The 18,245-nt window shown below is 43.0% G+C and overlaps 1 protein-coding gene across 11 annotated transcripts in view; it reads left to right on the top strand.

Moving 5' to 3' along the window:
• The first annotated feature begins 1,778 nt into the window (after positions 1 to 1,778).
• tjp2a (tight junction protein 2a (zona occludens 2)) overlaps positions 1,779 to 18,245 on the top strand; it is a 28,233-nt gene continuing 11,766 nt past the window's right edge. For 3 of the 11 annotated variants that reach the window (XM_035184457.2, XM_035184459.2, XM_047344416.1), the window contains exons 1-4: positions 6,322 to 6,831; positions 8,762 to 8,891; positions 15,064 to 15,117; positions 18,089 to 18,213. In XM_035184457.2, the coding sequence (XP_035040348.1) occupies positions 6,725 to 6,831; positions 8,762 to 8,891; positions 15,064 to 15,117; positions 18,089 to 18,213 (416 nt within the window). In that variant the 5' untranslated portion in view covers positions 6,322 to 6,724. Of the gene's footprint in view, positions 1,937 to 6,319; positions 6,832 to 8,761; positions 8,892 to 11,322; positions 11,677 to 13,795; positions 14,177 to 15,063; positions 15,118 to 18,088; positions 18,214 to 18,245 lie in introns of those variants that run through there. The other 8 variants (XM_035184465.2, XM_047344418.1, XM_035184467.2 and 5 more) reach the window with 7 other exon arrangements.

The following is an 18,245-nucleotide window of genomic DNA, read 5'->3' on the forward strand; positions in this document are numbered from 1 at the left end:
TTAAACAATACATCATCACAATATATTAAATCACAAGAAAACCCGTGTACTGTATGTACAAAATGATTTTTTAATAGATGTTTCCATGCCAAAGTATATATAAAGAAAATGTCATTGGCCTGGGATCAAACCAGCAACTTTCTGGTTGTTGGGCAATCCGCTCCACCCCCTGAGCCACAGCCACAAACTAATCAATTAAGACAATTAATTAATACATCCACCAATAATTAACAGCAGCGTTAAAAAGTGAGTTCTACTGAGAAAAGATACACAATAAGAAAGAATCACATTCACATCAAATGGCATTTTTAGTTTAGACACTAGAGGGCGCTGCAATGATACAGTCATGCCCTGTACAGGAGGACAGAAGATGCTAGTAGGAAGTTTTTTTGTATATGTATTTATTCATATATATACTGTAGAAAGTTTATGAAATTAAGTTTAAAGAGTGACTGCGACTCTCCTGATATTATCAAAATGTTTTGTCATTTTAAATATGGATCTGATTGTTTAGACTCAATATCATTTAGTTGTGTGTTATTGTTCTGTGTCTTTGTTGTGAAGCCGACGCTGCAGGTTAAGAGGATTTGAGTTAATCTGACTTGGATGAAAACATCAGCCAGAGGTGGAAATTAACTAAGAACATTAATTCATTCTCACCTGTGAAGTGATATTTGTCATTTTAGTTGAAACTAAAACTTCAGATTTAACGATGCTGCTGAAAACAAATATTAGAAGCATATATCTGTCTATATTACAGAAGAATGTGATTATATGTGAGTATAATCCGTCAGATGACACGATGGATGTTGACAGGATTGAACCTGAGTTTCGTTCTGACAACAACAAATTGCAAAGAGTAAACAGCTTTTGTGTTGACGAGCTTCAGAGAGGCCCGAGGGTCTTAACAGGAACAGGTTGAACCAGTCACACGACAATCACCGTGATCACTGACAAACACTGGAGCTGGAACCGTGTGGTCAGACAACTGAAGTGAGGGAGGAAGTGGGTTGGTGTTCAGACAAACACAGAAAGAGATTCACGGTCACACAAACATTTAGTTTCCAGATGGTTTAACGTGTGATGAATTACATTAAACCAACATATGTTTGGGTATTTCTACACACTTCTACAGGTAGAAACACAAAAGATTCCACCACTTGTACACACTTGTAATGTTGATATGATGGCAGCACCAGTAATAATGTAAGAAATCACACGTGTGGTTTATTGCTTTCATTAATTATCACTATCATCATCATTTATAACATATATTACATTTGTTTTATATTGTTCCTTTATAAACCCGGGGGTGCTAAAGAAAAATAATCACACTGAAGTTATACATTTTTTTAAATGTTATTTGGTAACTGATATATAACTGGACAAAAACAACGATGATTACATGAAGATTTTTTACAAACTTTAAAGTTTTACCATTTTGACATGTGTATTTGTACAAGTACAAATAATTGTTTTAGCAAATACAATTTGTTATCTTGATCAATCTCTCTCTCTCTCTCTCTCTCTCTCTCTCTCTCTCTCTCTCTCTCTCTCTCTCTCTCTCTCTCTCTCTCACTGGTCTTACTGGGACCAGTAATAAACCTCCCACCAGGTAGAACAGGAACTTTCTTCACCTCCGCTCACATCATAGTTTCTGTTTGTTTTATTTCTTCATAGTAAAATGACTCATGCGTCATATCTTGGGTCACGTGGTCACCGGATGCGTGAGTCAGGCGAGACCCCGCCCCCCGTCCGACACCTGCAGCCCTCTAGGCCCCGCCCACATACCTGAGAGAACCAGGAAGTGTCTCGAACAGGAACTGACGAGGTGAAAACTTGTCTGTGACAAAGTGTCTGGACTCGAACTCTTGGCTCCACGTCCACCAGCTGCTGGGAACCAGTGAGCGGAGCGAACACACGCTGGTTTCACCTGGTGAGTAGATCTCCCACCTGTACGAACCAGCGTCGACATCAGGTTCCCACCGTGTCGCCATGTTGGGATCCTCCCGATACTGGAGGCTCGGGTTCGGCGGTTTCACCTTCCTCTGCTTCCTCCTTCTTCTTCTTCTTCATTTTCATCTTCCTCCTGTTTGTTGTTTTCACATATCTGCTGGTTTATTCTTGTCAAACTTGATTTTACCTGTATTGTGTTGAGTTGTGAGGGTTGTTGTGTGTCTGTTTTGTGTTGTTGTGTGTCTGTTTTGTGTTCATGCGTGCACCAGCCTCAGTCTAGTACAGCACACGGTACAGTACAATACAGTTCAGTACAATACACGGCACATACAGTACACACAGTAGAGTACAATACACAGTAGAATACACAGTTCAGTACAATACACAGTACAGTACACTCAGTACAGTACACAGTACACATGAGCTCCTGTGTGTTTCCTATGTGATCTTAGAGCTGGACGATAAAACAACATACACTAATTTGCTGTTTGTCTTTCTATTTGTACAAAGAAGAGTTTAAAACAACAACCTTCACTCAGGAGCAAAAATCAGCCTTTAAACTGAAAATAAATGTAATGTGACATTTATTGTGATAGTTATTGATATGAACTGATCTTTTTTTTTATCTTAATATAAGTTTTGGCCATATTGCCCAAGAAGAAGTGACTCAGTAAAATGTTGTGATCAGACTACCTTTTCTTCTCCTCCATATTTAATATTGTGGCTGGACATATGACGGTGGGATGATAAAATCGATGAGTCTTTTACAATTAAATGTGAATTTGTGTTTATAGTTTACATTGTAAAAACTTCTGTTTATTTTCTTGGTTCGAATACATCTTGTACATAGGCAAGTTTATTTGTAAAGCACATTTCAACACAGCGATTTTACAGAAAAATATAAAAGGTAACATGACAAATTGTAAAAGCAACATAAGACAAAACAAAAATAAAAAAGTTAAATAGAAAATCTAAAAATATAATAAAATATGAAATGTTTAATATTGTAACCGGCCCCAAAAGTCCATATAGTTTGCATCTGATTGTAACTACATTCGACAGGTTTGACACCTCATGTTCCCTGATGATCCAGATTATACCTGTGGAGGGCACATGCACACTCTCCTCTCTCCTCCTCCTCCCTCCTCCTCCCTGTCCGTCCATCACTCCTCCTCCCTCCTCCTCCTCCTCTCTCCTCCTCCTCTCACTCTCTTCATCTCTCTCTTCTCCCTGATCACAGATTTGTGAGTGGCATGTGTCCCTCCATCTGGCTCGCACATGCATTGCATAATGGCCTCGGGCCTCGCAGTGTTACTCCAACACATGGAGAAGTGACAAGGGGCAGAGATACAAACCGCTTATGTAAAAGCATTAAGACGACCAAACTACTCCAGCTGCATTTGCTCGCTCTGTGGAAAGAGAAGAAAAACAAGTAGAAAGCGTTTCTCATTAAATAGTGAAAACATGCAGCGGCAAAGGAATTAACCGGACGAGTGAATCACTCTCCGACTTCTTTCATAATTAAAACTGGGACCTTTTCAAACAAGTACAAGCCCCGACCTGCTGTTTGACGCACAACCAGGATAAACTACAGATGAAGGCTCAAGTGTTCAGATAAAGAAGAAGCACTTCACAATATATTATTTATAGTGTTTTATTGGGTTGATTTTATGCTTTTGAAAGTAAAAGGGGGCACAATTTAAAATATATAAACCAGCTCCCTGAATTTTATGCAAATAAACAGGCCTGTGCCTTGGTGGAAGTATTAATGCTGAAGGAAAAAATGGAAATACGATTCCAGAGCTTCATGTTCCAGTTATGAAAATGCAGCTGTAGCAGAGCCAAAATAAATGGAGCCAAGAAGATTAACGTTTTCTTGATAAGTAAGACATCAAACGTTGGCCAGGAAAACGGATACAAGTATCCATCATGCAACCATCTGTGCGAATCTAAACCGAGGTCACGTCAGAAGATGTGAGTGGTTGCGTTTGTGAATGAATTCCTGCAGTGAACAATTAACAATTTAAAAAGACAGTGAGATATTCGACATTTGAGGTGTCTGTCAGGTTGGATGATCTGGAGAGTTGAAGCCCGAGGCACCTGACTGTGCTTAATTGATACTTGTGAACATACGAAAGGAGATGCATCCATTTCAAATAATGTAACCGCCACTGCCCATTTACTTCCATGCGTCCTTTGCGTCAAGTGGAGAGTTTCTGGCGATGGCGGAGGAGGTTGGGATAAGCAGCCGCGTTGTAAACGGCAATGGTCAACTCGCAAAGTTTCAAATCTCCTCCTCCTGTCACGGTCGTCTCACTTGACCTCATGGTTACACTTTCCTACCTCGATTTCCGGTGGTACCGCTCCATTTATTCTGTTTCGTCCGTATCTGTAAAGCTTTCGGAAGACGAAATGGGCAATGTCTACCTTTGCGGATACATCCAAACTAGTAGGTTTTAGCCTTAAAACACATCACTGTTGCTGTGTTCATGCCAGTTGTTCCCTCTGGACCTCAATTCCGCAGCTACAGCACCTGACGTCATCGGCACAAAATGGCAGCGTTCGCGTCCGGGGATATTTTGGCTTGGCTTGTGATATCCCGACTCACCCACACACTCCTCTGTCAGCATGCAGTTTGTGGTGCATGGGCTCTGTGTGATTAGTGTGAGGTGTTGGATGGTGATAAAACCGCCTGTGAGTGTCTCTTTGCCACTTTCAGCCCAGACGAGGCTCCTAATCTGAGCTCCTGTGACAAAGACGACGCACGGGGTGAACTTAAAAACCCTCATGCTTTTTCGTCGTCTCCGTTTGTACCGTCGTTACCCAATGGTTTTAAATATAGGCTTGTTATTTTTGTGTTCCTGCCCTCCCGCTGTGCTCCTGGTATTTTTCGGCCCCCCTCGGAGTGCAGAGGGATTTCTGCTGCTCAGTGAAATCTGCAGCAGCTCTCATGGCACGACCCTCCGGAGCCGTAATCCAGACATCCAAGCTGCTGGAGTATAAATCCCGTCCAGAGTTTGCATTGGCTGGCAGCACATCGAGTGGCCGCGGAGATTATTTATTTATTTCAAACCACTTGGGACATGGCAGCCTGCTGTCAGCTGGTGACTCTGGGATGACACGATACAGACGTTTAATCTGCGCGGAGGGGTCGCGTGCCTGCCGGGGGTGGGCTTGCATGAGCGCAGTAGTTGCACCGTGGAAGTTCATTAGTGACAAAATGAAAATCCAGCTTTGAGAGTGCAAGTGAGATCACATTTGACCTAAAGGCGACAAACTCCTCGACTCCCTCCTCTTCATCACATCAGGCTGTTTTCCACTGGGCTGCTGCACCAGCTTTTTTACACCTTCGGAAAAAAGTCCTGTGTTCTATTGACTAAAAATTTGGTCTTAATCTGCAATGAAAATGAAATGCAGAATTGCAGTGTGTTGGAATGCTGAACCTTTTGTGACATCACGTGTTTGTGTTGTCCTCCTGTGCACTTGTATGTTCGCTCTGTTACCACAGTGGCCCCGTTGGAAGGAATTAGGTGGCTGTGTTTTAAAGCTTCGTTCATTTTCCACCGTTTTCGTGTTAGTTTGCAATATATTTAAGAAAATTTGGTTCCGGACATTCTAAGGAGTTTTCCTTTCACATATGAAGATTGCAGCTGAAGATTATTTGGGTCAGACGTGTTCACAACAGGGGGAAAATGTCCGTAATGCTCAGGCAAAGGCTGGAGCCTGTGGATTCTGGGCAGAGCAGCAGGACATGATGTGTGGAAGTTGCATGTTTTGGTTTGTGACACATCCACACCGGCGGCGGCCCTTTTCTCCGAGTGGCTCTGGAATCTCATCGTCTTTCCACGTTGACGTCTTTGACTGCGTCTTCTACGTGCATGGGTATTTTTTATCATCAAGACGCCCACTCACTCGCTGGGAATTTCCCAGAATTTTCCTTGCTGTATTCTTTTGTATCTTGGGCGAGCGATACACATTGAGCTGCTCTCACTTTCAGGCAGTGTTTCTGTATCCAGAGCTCAGATGTTGTCCAAAAACTATAAAAACACATCAATGAGCCACACTGTTGACGTGGGGGACATCTTCCTTATTTATTTATTTTACATCAAACCGATTTCGAATGAAGCATGAACCAAATCCGGGCATTGCTCTGAAAACATGTCCTGTGGTCACGACTGTGCACATTGGCCCCGGTGCAGAGGTGTGAGTATGTGAGGTTGAAGTCGATGGGTCCGTCTGGGGTGTAGATGGCGAGAAGACTAAGCTTGGATGGGGGATTATAGGAGAAGGGGGCGGAGAGCATGCATGATCTGTCAGGGCTTAGTACCACAATTATCCCAGCGGCTGCAGCAGCGGCAGCGGCAGCAGTGGCGCTGGTGGTGGCAGACGCTGCATTTTCATTAGTGTAATGTCCAGAGAAGCTCCAGAATTATGTAAGAGTGACGTGCTGTCATCCCCGCTCGGCCGGCCCACTGCCTGGCAGGAACGTGGCTGTTTGTTTTCCTTTTATCCTCCCTCGCTCAGAAAAGCCAAAAGGACATCTCCGAGTCGGCGGTCGGGGACGGGGATCGTAGAGTCCTCACCGCGGGGACCTCGGCGTTCCGGGCACTGGAGCCGTGGCTCACGTGGAGACCTGAGATGAAGAGCGAACGTGCGGAGATGTTGAATCTGCTTCTGCACTTTGTTAGAAGATGAGTGTTGGCTGTGTAGCAGTGTTCGGAGCAGCGTGGAGCGCGTGATGCTCTCCGTGTTAGAGCAGAATTAGAAGATGAAGTTTAAGAAGTTCATCACCATCATGCAGGCAGCCATGGGGATCGTACCCCTGAACAAAAGGGAGCTTCTGCCGCCCGGCAGGAAACTGTGGAGACCTCCAGGGTGAGTTAGTTCACTGTGTATCTGTCTGTCATCATCTGCCCCAAGTGCTGAGGATGTTAGTGTCACGTTCAGGGAAGCAACGTATGAATTTTGAAGAACGTAAAAATGCTTAAAGCAACATCAATTATGTAATTTTAAAATAGCAGCTTCAAAAGCTTTTTGATTGAGTTGTAACAGGGAGAACGTTTCCTCTCTCATTTCCACTCCCCCCCCGAACGTCTGTTTATTGTTCTATCTAAATGGTGAGCGGGTAAAATCTCCTGCAAGAAGCACATCCATCCATTAGCTATACCACTTATCCTTTGAGTGTTGTGGGGGGGCTGGAGCCAATCCCAGCTTCCCATGAGTGGTGCCTGCCTGAGTGAGTGAGTGAGTCAGTGGCTTTAACTGTCAGAATTAAACCCAGCAAGGTCAAGAAACTGTAGATCAGTTAAGAAGACTTAGAAGTAATTAAAAACCAGCGTTTATCTCCAATATTCAGTCAGGAAACTTTTAATATACGAAGAATTCTACACAGAGTTTGGTGGATTTGTTACCGCAGCAGCTCTTTTGGTTCAGGAAGCCGGGGATCATGGGTAATATCCAGCGTTCACTTGTGTTTTAGTTCCACACAAGTGTTCGGAGCCCAACGCAGTGAATTATCACTTGTGGCTGCAGAGGGCGCTGTTGCTCAGGTTAAGTTATATATTGTTTCTTTAAGTGACCGGTAACATCTTAAAGGGTCCATACCAACTTCCAGTGGTGACACTCTTTTGGTTTTATTTTTCCTGGCTCCCCAAAGTCTCGAGAGGGATTTTGTTAATGGTGATGTTTTCACTAGTGTGTTTCATCTAAATTGTACCAGTTGTTGTTTTCTTTTCCCTCGAATAGGCCTTTATATTTATATACTTTATATTTAAATACTTTATATTTACATCTGGAGCGGGTCCTCTCTACGGAGGCCGCCATGTTTTTTACAGTAGCCCAGACTGGACAAACCTTTTGAGTTTTTATGACAATTGAAGCTGCCACTCACAGTCATTCTGCTGTCTATACTGTTTAGTGGTTTTGTCCATGCAGCACATATCAAACCTTTATTCCATTGTGTGGTACAATTTTGTGTGTTACACTCAGTTGTCAGTTTATTAGGTACACGTGGTTTTAGAGAGGTGCTGATTCAACTGTGTGCTCATCTTGTGAACTCGTTGAACTGTCGTACATTTCATAGAAAGGTGATTCTCTTATTTAGCTGACACCCATAAATCAATCAGTATTACACAACAGAAAGGTTTGCCCTGAACAAGTTGATGCATCAACACAACAGATCTAAATCTTTCTTTCACGATGTGGTGGGAAGTTTGTCGACATCATTTGTTCCTGCACATAAACACGTTTCCTTCTTTTTCTCTGACACTACATGTCTGTGCTTAACGTGTAAGCCGCAGCAGTTTGAGTCACACAGAGACAATCTGCTTCCTTCACTCTCGCCACAGTATCAGTGCAGTTTGTGCACTGCGCTGCCACGAAGTCTTTTCAGCTCGCCGTACGATGCCACATGTTCGGACATGTTGTCCCCTATCAGGACAGAACTGTTGCTCTTGAGCTGATGCTGCAGATTATAGTATTATACTCTGTTGTATCTGTGTGAGTCTGCATTTCTTTGTCCTGTATTTTCCTTCTATCTGGGCTTTATGTTTCGTCCCGACTCGTGCATGAAGGGAGATAATGTGCATGTAATCTAATCTCACGTTAATATGTAAAACATTAGTTGGTCAACAAAAAGTGAGGAATCATTTGCATGATCTCCGAGCTGATTGACACGTCTTCAAATAATGACCAGTGTCTAAAACGCAATAAATCTCCATTTTATGCAAACCAAAGAAAAAGCAACGACTCTGAGAAACTGTCTATTTGTGTATATGTAAGTGTGTGTTTCTGTCTGTGTGCACAGGGACCAGCCGGGCTGTGACCAGACCCGCACTGACCTGCTCAAGTGCAGCCGCAAGTTCTGTTGGTCCAGAGAAGCCCACTACTTGTACCTTCGCCGCCTCTCTTCCCGAAGCTACTCCGCTATTACGATGGTATGTTGTTGATAAACATGAGGCTTTATCTCGGCACAGAGTTTAACATGTCCACACTCAAACTTCACCGGTTTAGAACATGTCAAGTTTTGGGCCATAGAATTGAACACAAATTAGAATAAAAGAGAATAAAATGAAAACGAATGATGTTTTATATCCAAAAGGTAAAAGTGCAACTTCACTGTGACGTAATAATGTTCAGCAAGAACAATAGACTGTGTATAAAAGTGAAGCCAATAAGGAAGTGCCTGAAACCTGTATTCTCGTCTATGAGGAAATGACTCTGTACTTCTCACTTGATAATAACGTGAGTCAACGTTTTCCTAAGGAGTTTATGTCTCAATCTCTAGTTTCACGTCTTCATCAATACAACATTTTGGTCATTGTTCAACGTTACGTCTGGAGCAGGATGGAGATAGTGTTTAAACTACCCACCTTGAAAGTGTGATGATTGTAAAGATCGTCTGTGCTGCTGGGTTTAAACGTCTTAAACTGTGATGTGGTTATTCTAGTTCGTTTTTAATCGTGAGACAATGAAATTCATATCTTTCCACACAAACTGGTGATTTTCCGTGTTTTAACATCACTTGGATCATTGTGTGTTTCTCCTTTTTTTTGATGAATATTTTATGAATGTTTATCTTAAAATACTTCTATGTAATCCCATCATTGGATAAGATGAAAAATGAAAGCGATTTTTGTATTTTCTTTTCTAGTATATCTAAAAATAGCTGGTGAGCTGTAAGCAAGGCTGCCTCTCCTGTGGCATGTTGTTATTATTTGATGATTAAGTGACTCAGTGCCACCCAGAATTCTTTCCTGCTTGCTTATCTGAGAGCGTGTAGTCACAACTATGCTTTAGTGACGCTTGCCCGCATCCAGGATGATGAATAACCAGAGAGACGTCACGTCCCAGCAGCTTCATTGTTTTAATGATTTGGTTGCACAAATTATTCAGGCCAGTGAAGCTGTTTTGCATGAGAACGGCCTATTTTTGGATCTGTCTCGCATACTTCAGTCAACGTGGAATGTGACGATTTGACTCGACTGACCTTATTTTATTCATTATTTCGTTGTTGCTTCACTGTTCTTCTGAATTCCAATTTGAGGATAAAGCATTGTCATTTTTTACCAGATGAACATCCCCTTTTAATTGTTAAAACACTGGATATTGAAAATGAAAATGGGATTTTTGACTTTTTCAGGGTCAGCTGGAGTTTTTATCAGTGATTTGTTCTGTGCTGATAAAATACTAGATAAGGACAGGCTTAAATGGATAGTATTACACACACACACAAACACATACACAAAAACACAACAATAGGTTATTGTGGGACAGCTGCACACGGTCGTCCAGTTTGTCCAGACCTTTGCTTCAGCTGCTCGTGTATGAGAGCTCTACATTTTTCTCATAGTTCGACAGAGTGCGGCTAAACGCATATCTTTGTGTACTTTATGTCTGCGGGTTGTGTTTCAGGGTTTGTGCCCCTTGGTCTCAGTGAAAGGAAATCCTAATCCCACGGCGTACAGTGGCGTGCTCCTAATTGTGTGTAGCAACGGTTTTCTGTTTCAACGTGACACCGCACTTCTGTATGAAGCCAGTCGACTGGTTCTCTATGGTTTGGTGTGGAAGAATTCTACTGGGCTGCAGAGGAGCCCTGACCTCAACCCCATCCAGCACCTTTGGGAGGAGCTGGAATGCCAACTGTGAGCCAAGCTTATCACGGAACATCAGACTCCACTCGTTCTCTTGGGGAGTGAATTCCTGCAGCCAAGCTCCACATCTAAGGCTGTGATGGTCAAGATTCCACACACAGTTCCTGTTATAGTGCAGCTCTCCTCGCTTGAGCAGCATTTATTTATTTTTAATGTCATATTACTGCTTTATTTGAAGTTTCCATGTGACACAGCTCTATATACACTTCTGTATTAGTATGTAGTATCATTATTATTATTAATGCATGTGTTTCTCAATTTCCTGGGGCATGTTTACTGTATTTATAAGCGATATTACATAAAACTAGTGTTGTTTCTGGCTTTGTGAGGCACTAAGTGATGCAAAATATGCTTTAACACTCGTGCATGTATTTAAAATAGATTATCTGTGTCTAGATGAACGCAGCTTCTTCCCTGTGAGGACGAGGAGCCGCAGTGTGAAGTGTGTTTTTGTGTTTTTGTGTCTGGAGCCTCACAGCAGGATCCCTAAAAGAAATCAATGGGACCTCTGGACCGATCCATCCCAGAAATCCCAGAGGTGTAACTCCCGTCCCTCCACGCGTATAAACCCACTGCTGCTTATCGTTATCACAGATTTGTTTAGATAAATCGTTCTTCCTTTATCTAAATGAAGTTGTTGTTATTTTTTTACATATTTATTGTTATGCTATTCCACCGGAGTCACAGTGGGCAGACTTCGCACACGCCCCTCTGGCTGACTTGGTTCGGCCCGGACCGAGCTAGCAGAAGTCAGCGCTACTGTTTAGCCCCGAAACTTCAATGTTTTAACGCAGTAAACTGCGTCATCTGACGTGAACGAGACGTTCACGCGCTTTCTTTACCCATTCGGATTATCTTAATTGGGTCGGAAGTTCAGCCCACATCCGACCGGAAGCGGCTAGCTGGTCCGGGTTTAGTTTAAAACCGTCGGGAAGTGGTGCGGGACAGTTGGAAGTGCGTGATGCCAGTGAACGGAGGGGGGCTGCTCTCCCTGAGCAGATACGCCACACAGTACTTCACCGTAAGTACAAAGTACACGCGTGCGCGAGATGGTACTGCGAACACAGAGGTACTGCTAGCTAACGGGTTACCACTGTTGTGTGTTTGTGTGTGTATATATATGTGTTTGTGTGTAACGGTCCAGTTCTCCCTGAATCCCGGTGGACGCCTGTTGCATCCGGCTACACCTGCCGCTGGAGCCGCCCGGCTCACGGGAGGTTCACGGGGCGACGCGGGGATAAATCACGGTGTAAAAGTGTCGTAATCACGCTTATTACGCGTTGTTTTCTTTTCCCCCCCGTGTAGCTACAGCTGGTTTATACACGTGCGTACAAACACGAACTCTTCACTAATGACGTCAACTGTCTGGATTCTAAGTTAGTTGTTTTTTTTCCGGTGTTAAAATCATTTTATTCTTACACCTGTTTCTTCTAGTTTATTAATATTCAATACTTTTATCACTGGCTGTTAATAGTTGGTTCGTTTCGACCTAAAAGCTGCTCACGTGCTCAGATACTTGATAGTGGTTTTATTTTTTAAACTTATTCATGCACTGATGTGTTTGTGGCGTTGTTCTGTCTTTCTTGTGACTCACGGTGTAACTCAGCTCTCCGCCCAGCAGGGGGCGGACGTGTACAGCGTTTCTGTCCTCTTTGATGTTGTTCAGTCTTTGAAGCAGTTTATTATCATTAATATAAATATGTTTATTATGATTAATGCTAATGTCTGACTGAGAGTTAATATATATCATTGAATCTTTCTGTTGCATCTCATCTACAAACCACAGATCTTGACTCTCATTGGCTGTTTGACCTGGCTTGTTTAGTCTTGACCTTTAGTAAATCATTGATCAATTAATTGGCAATTAAAGCAGAACTTAACTTCTAACTGAGCAGAAGTTGAGAAGATGTCTCTTCCATTGAGTGTTAAAACTATTTGTATTGTGCTTAGCCTGGTGATTTACATGGTAAATCCTATTTAGTCAGCTGTCTTTTGATTGTTGCCGTTACTTGTATCCTACATGATATTATCGTGTTCTTATAGTAGTAGGTAGTGATAAACAAACAGATGGATGGACAAACTGGTGGAATAACCTCCAACACATAACCTCCTTTTGCTGAGGTAATTAGTTGAATTATCGATCAGTTGATGGGCAGGAAAGTTATTGATCGTTTGGATTCGGTCGGTTCAGTCATTCGCAAAAACAAATGTGAAATAATCTCTGTTTTCGGCATCTTGTGTGGCAGGATTTCATAGTTTAGAAATATCGTAAACTGAATATTTCTGGGGTTTGGACTGTTAATATTGTATTGTTAAGAAAAATGTGTGGATATGCATTATGCGTTATGTCTGAGTGCAGTTTTTTCCCAGTTCTGATTTAAAATCTACCCACATCTACATTCCTGATCTTTTAAAAAGGCTCTGCCCTGTCTCCACATAATTGCTTCTCCAAGTCACGTCCTGCCAGGGTGACCTAGTATTTCACCCTGGCTCCTCATTAGAGGAAATGTGCTTGTGTATAGTTATGTAATGACCCACACTCAGGAGAATACGACTTATCCAGCAGGCCGGCCTGCGAGCGGCCATCACAATCATATCGCAGCAAACAAGAAGGCAGTCTGAACGGTTAATGGAATGGAATGAACTGGTTTGGCGTTGCCCCGAAGCTCTTTCCTCGGTACCTTCCAAATCATTTAACGTACTTCCATGAGTTAAGTGTTTCCTCTATTTAGACTTCGTCATCTCTTCCCCGGAATTTTGAGGCTTGAGAGATGCCAGGGAATGTGCAAATTGTTTGTTTATATGCGGCACGCAAATGAATTTCCAAGTGGATATTTCAAATAGCTCTGTGTGTCAGTGTCTCTGTACTCTATAGGTTATATTTGTCCTGTTTTCATTCACACAGTCCTCTGGGACCTCTGCAGTGTCTCTGCAGCTGCCAATGGTCATCTGCTGTTTCCTTTTGGCCAGAAGATCAGAAAAAAGTGGGTTATGATGGTTGTGCTGCCCCCGTTTCACTAAGCCTGGGCATGAAATGTCAGCGACACGGAGATTTCGATTTCCGCTTTAGTTACCAAAAAACCCAACCGACGCGTCCCAATCATTGTCCCGTATAAGTTCAATACTACAATCGTCTCCCCGAGTTTAACGAGAGTCAGTCGAATCCAAACGTCAGAGCAGCGAGCAAACCCCCGAACGGTGCTGTGTGATTTGTCGTTTGCGGATGAACACGGGAGTTTAATCACCGCGTGTCTGTGCAGAAGTTGGTGTGTCTGTATGTTTACACTGCAGACAGTGGGATTTGTGCTGAATGTAGGCCAGCAGAATCCTACTTACGTCAAACACAGGCGGGCGGGTGGGCAGATGCAGGGAGAGAGCTGCTGGTGGTTGTGCAGCTGTGGCCATGGAGGAGGCTGTGGCGCACATCAGTCTGCCAGAGCACCGCTGGCAGTGAGCAGGGAGAGACGCGAAGAGGAAGCAAAGGAAGAGTGCCAACAATGAAGACTGTCCTCAGCCTGCACAGGAAATGGGCCCACGCGGTCAAGACTATTCGCATCCTGCAGGGACTCGTGAGTGCAATTCTGCTTCCATGGCTCAGATCTACCACCAGGGCTATGAGCAGATCTGTGGTAGGGGCAAGTGGCTCGTCCCGGCAACTTGACTTGACGGGTTCTGTCGTGATCTGAGTTTTTTTTCTTGTTTGATTGTTTGTTGTTTAAATCAAACTGACTCGTTCTGTAACTGTTTTCTGTGAAGTTTTCCACTTTTGTTCTAAATGAGGGATCTGGATTTGCAAAAAGTGGCAGCAACTCTCCTAAAAGAAACATTTGGGCTCAAAATTCATTCTGATATTTATGAAACCAGGGAGATGATGGTCAAACTCAAAACTGACCCATGGTTTATTTTTCAGAGAAACTGTGGCATGATCTATGTTTTTGCATTTTGGAAATCAGCTTTTCACTTGGTCTTAAAAGATGGAATATTTTTGACAGAAGTGAGAGCGTACCAGTTTGCTTCCTTAATTAAAATATTTTAATTCTGTTTTATATGATGTTTTGAGGGATTGATGACAAAATGTCAAAGCTTTAGTTGCCATCTTAAACCTTGCTCAGTTGGCAGTTTTTATGTGAATGACATGATTGATTTCTAAAACCTGTTGGTGGTTTTTCGTTGAACATCGTCAGAAGAAGCTTCAGGTTTCATCCTGAATTATTTTTTAGTGCTCTTAAGAGGAAGCGAGTGCATGTTCAAGTGCGCTCATCAATAATTAATCAATAAGAGTCAGAAGTTTCGGAAACACCCCAGCAGAGGCTTGTCATTGTTCTGCTGGGAGCGGCTTGTGTAATGATCAGCGTCAAGTAATGAGCTGGCTTTGTCGTTACATCACGTAATAAATTATTAATCTGTTGAGTGAAATGAAACCTGCCATAGTAATCTTTGCTGTTTCTCTTCACAGAACCCGGCCATGGAGGAGACTGTGTGGGAGCAGTACACTGTGACCCTGCAGAGGGTGAGTCCACCTCGCCAGACTTATAACATTCACATTCACTGAACTCCAGATATTCTCCTGAATTTTTCCAGAGGGGCTTTTTGTGAGACCGCAAACACTGAAGGTCAGAATGTCAGAGTGAGCCTATGTGGTCATGTTGACATTTCTAACATGCGACGGATACAAAAACTGACAAAAACAAACAAAAGAGAACAAATATCTCAGGATGAAAAAGAGGAGTCATGCATGACGAAGGCACTGACGATGATGTCACCTTGGAAAGCCAACTTCATTTAAGAGCTTTTGACGATAAGGGCCGACACCGGTGTCGATCGTCTGGAAACACACACGTGATGTCCACGGCTAAATTTATACGTCATGTCCTGACTCTGTGGTTTTCATTTCGTCGTGCTTCTTAATATAGAGCAGCCGCACAGCGTGCATGACTGAGAGAGAGTTCTAGTGTCTCGTCTACTTTCCACGCGAGACACGATGATCTCAGCAAATACTAGACGCTGAATAGATCTGTCGGTCGGTCATATTGATGCTATATTACAACTCTCCCAAACTTAAATCACCACCTGACCACTTTCTGGTTCCAATACTTCCCCCTTTCAATCCACTCATCAATGATGGATGATAAGACCAAACTCTTTCTGGAGATATAAAAATCACAAAAAGGAACTCCATTATTTATGACCATTATCCAAAGCAAACTCGGTGTAGAAATGCAGGACCGGCAGCAGCAGCGTCTGTGGTGTGGTCACACACAGGTGAGTTAGGCAGCGTGGCCCATGTGTTAGTCTTGTCTCCTTTATGGTGAAACGTGCCAAACACTTTGAAGTTCAGCTGGTTTATTCAGAGCCAGAGATGCAAGTAATATCCTCACTGTCATGTTTCTTGAATATTGGGAGGTTATTGCACAAACGCACAAATCCAGCAACATTTTTTTATGGCTCATACTGATATATTTAAAGGTGAAATATAGAATGTGAAGCAAAAATGTTATGCTATACTATATTTCCTCTTCAGGCAGCATTTTAGCACATTTCCTACCTGTTAATTGGGGCATATATAGATTAGACTAAATCCACCATTATGTCGATCAATAAGCAGGTAATGGGAGTAATATTTACTAAACAGAGATGACCTGCTGTAATCTTTATAGCAGAGTTTACAGAGTTTAGTCAACTCAGTTGGGTTTGAAAATGTTCAGATGACTTTGACAAGCTGCCGTTTCCCATCAGCTTCGTTCTGTAGCAGCTTTACGAGTGGTTTTCATAACGTGTCCACAGGTGAGAGGATGAGGCCTCTTGATTTTGGGCTAATCAAGAGAAAATGGGTTTCAGGTTTAACTGAGGGTCTGTAGAACAGGCAGCCTGAGATATGGACCTTTTTAAAAAAGCTATACATCATATAAATATACCCCAGTGGAGTCCCAGAATAAAAACAGAGCTGTTAATTAGCAGGATACAAAGACCTGCTTAGACGTCCAACACATGAACTGGTGTGTAAGCAGCGCAAACCAGTTTGAGCTTAGGTTATGATCGTGATAAGCTCATTGTTTTCGTGCTGCAGTTCACTGAAGCCAGAAAAGCAGATTTGGAGCAAAAAAGGTCCTTTGCTGTGGGCGTGTGACCCCTGACCCCCCCCCACCCCACCCCACCACAGCCAGCTGTCACACTCTGCTTTGCACATCTACTCCTTATTCTCTTCTACCCTTTTGTAAACTGAGTAGATTAAGATTTAATTTGAACATATTCTGTCCCCCAGCTGCAGCCTCTGCTCCTTGCTTAGTGTTGTGGAAGGAGAAGGATGGTCTATCATAACAGTCTTAGCTCCGTGACCAAAACATTAGGTGTAAAGTACAGTAATTGACCCCCCCGCTGCTGCTAACAGGGCTCACGATTGGTTGAGCACGTGTGTCATTGGGACCTCGATACCACGATCTCCAAATGACGTCATCAGCGTAAAATGGCTGCGCCTGTATCCAGGATATTTTGGCTCAATTTCTGGACAGTGGTGCAAAGTTGAGACGTGTCGTCCATCTTTTTTTCTTTTTTTTTTAAGTCTGTGTTACAGAGCTTTAAATGATATGATCTCAGTTTCTGATGTCACATTTAAACCCCCTCTCAAAACCACTGTGGCGGTTTCAGTGGTTTCCTTTTTCATCAAGAGAACATTCTCAGGCCTCGGGCTCACGAAGCCTTTTTTCCAAAATAACAACGTTCTTTCTCGTCAAGCTAAAAAAAGAATCCCAGAATGACAGTTGAATTCAGACAGCGTCCCCTTTTCAGTTTGGTAAATCATTTCTAAATGATCAAAGTGAAAGATTTTTTTCGTCGTCGTCTTCCTGTCCTGTTTCTTCATATTCGCCTGCATTTGTCTGTGCTCGCACTGTCTCACCCCCCCCCCCCCATCTGCCTCCACAGCCATCTGCTACAGACAGAGGAGAGTGGTTTATATTGTATGTTGGGTTTTTTTTAAGTACAGATGGAAGGGAGAGGATAAAGAGAGGGTTCATCAAATCTCTGTCCTAATCTCATCTGGGCAAACTGGAGCAGTGGCAGGTAGAATCGTTCAACACATTTCCAAAGAAGGAACGAGCCTTGGAAAAATGGTTATTTGTAAATTATAATTACACGAGTGTGCGGTGTGTTTTAACACGCACCAACGCACATACCCATACACATTATGAAGCCAAGGATTAGCATCTTTGTTAATCACACACACACACACACACACACACACACACACACACACACATACACAATACACAAAGCTTTAGACAATGGACACGCAGGCTCTGAACGTTTTGTTGCAGTCATACATGACTCCACTAAACACAACTGTAATTACAATCAGTGTGAGCCGACACAAAGTACAGGGATTACACACACACACACACACACACACACACACACACACACACAATCACAATCACACACAATATCCTCCACATGTTTTCGATGTTTCCTGTCTTTGTTCTCAGGATCCCAAGATGGGCTTTGGCATTGCCGTGTCAGGGGGTCGTGACAACCCGAATGAGGAAAGTGGCGAGCAGTCCATCGTGGTGTCGGACGTCCTGCAGGGAGGACCGGCTGACGGCTTGTTATTGTACGTACTGGGTTTTCTTCTTTAGTTGTGTT

Source organism: Hippoglossus stenolepis, chromosome 18 (genome assembly GCF_022539355.2).
Source record: "Hippoglossus stenolepis isolate QCI-W04-F060 chromosome 18, HSTE1.2, whole genome shotgun sequence".
Lineage (NCBI taxonomy): Eukaryota > Metazoa > Chordata > Actinopteri > Pleuronectiformes > Pleuronectidae > Hippoglossus > Hippoglossus stenolepis.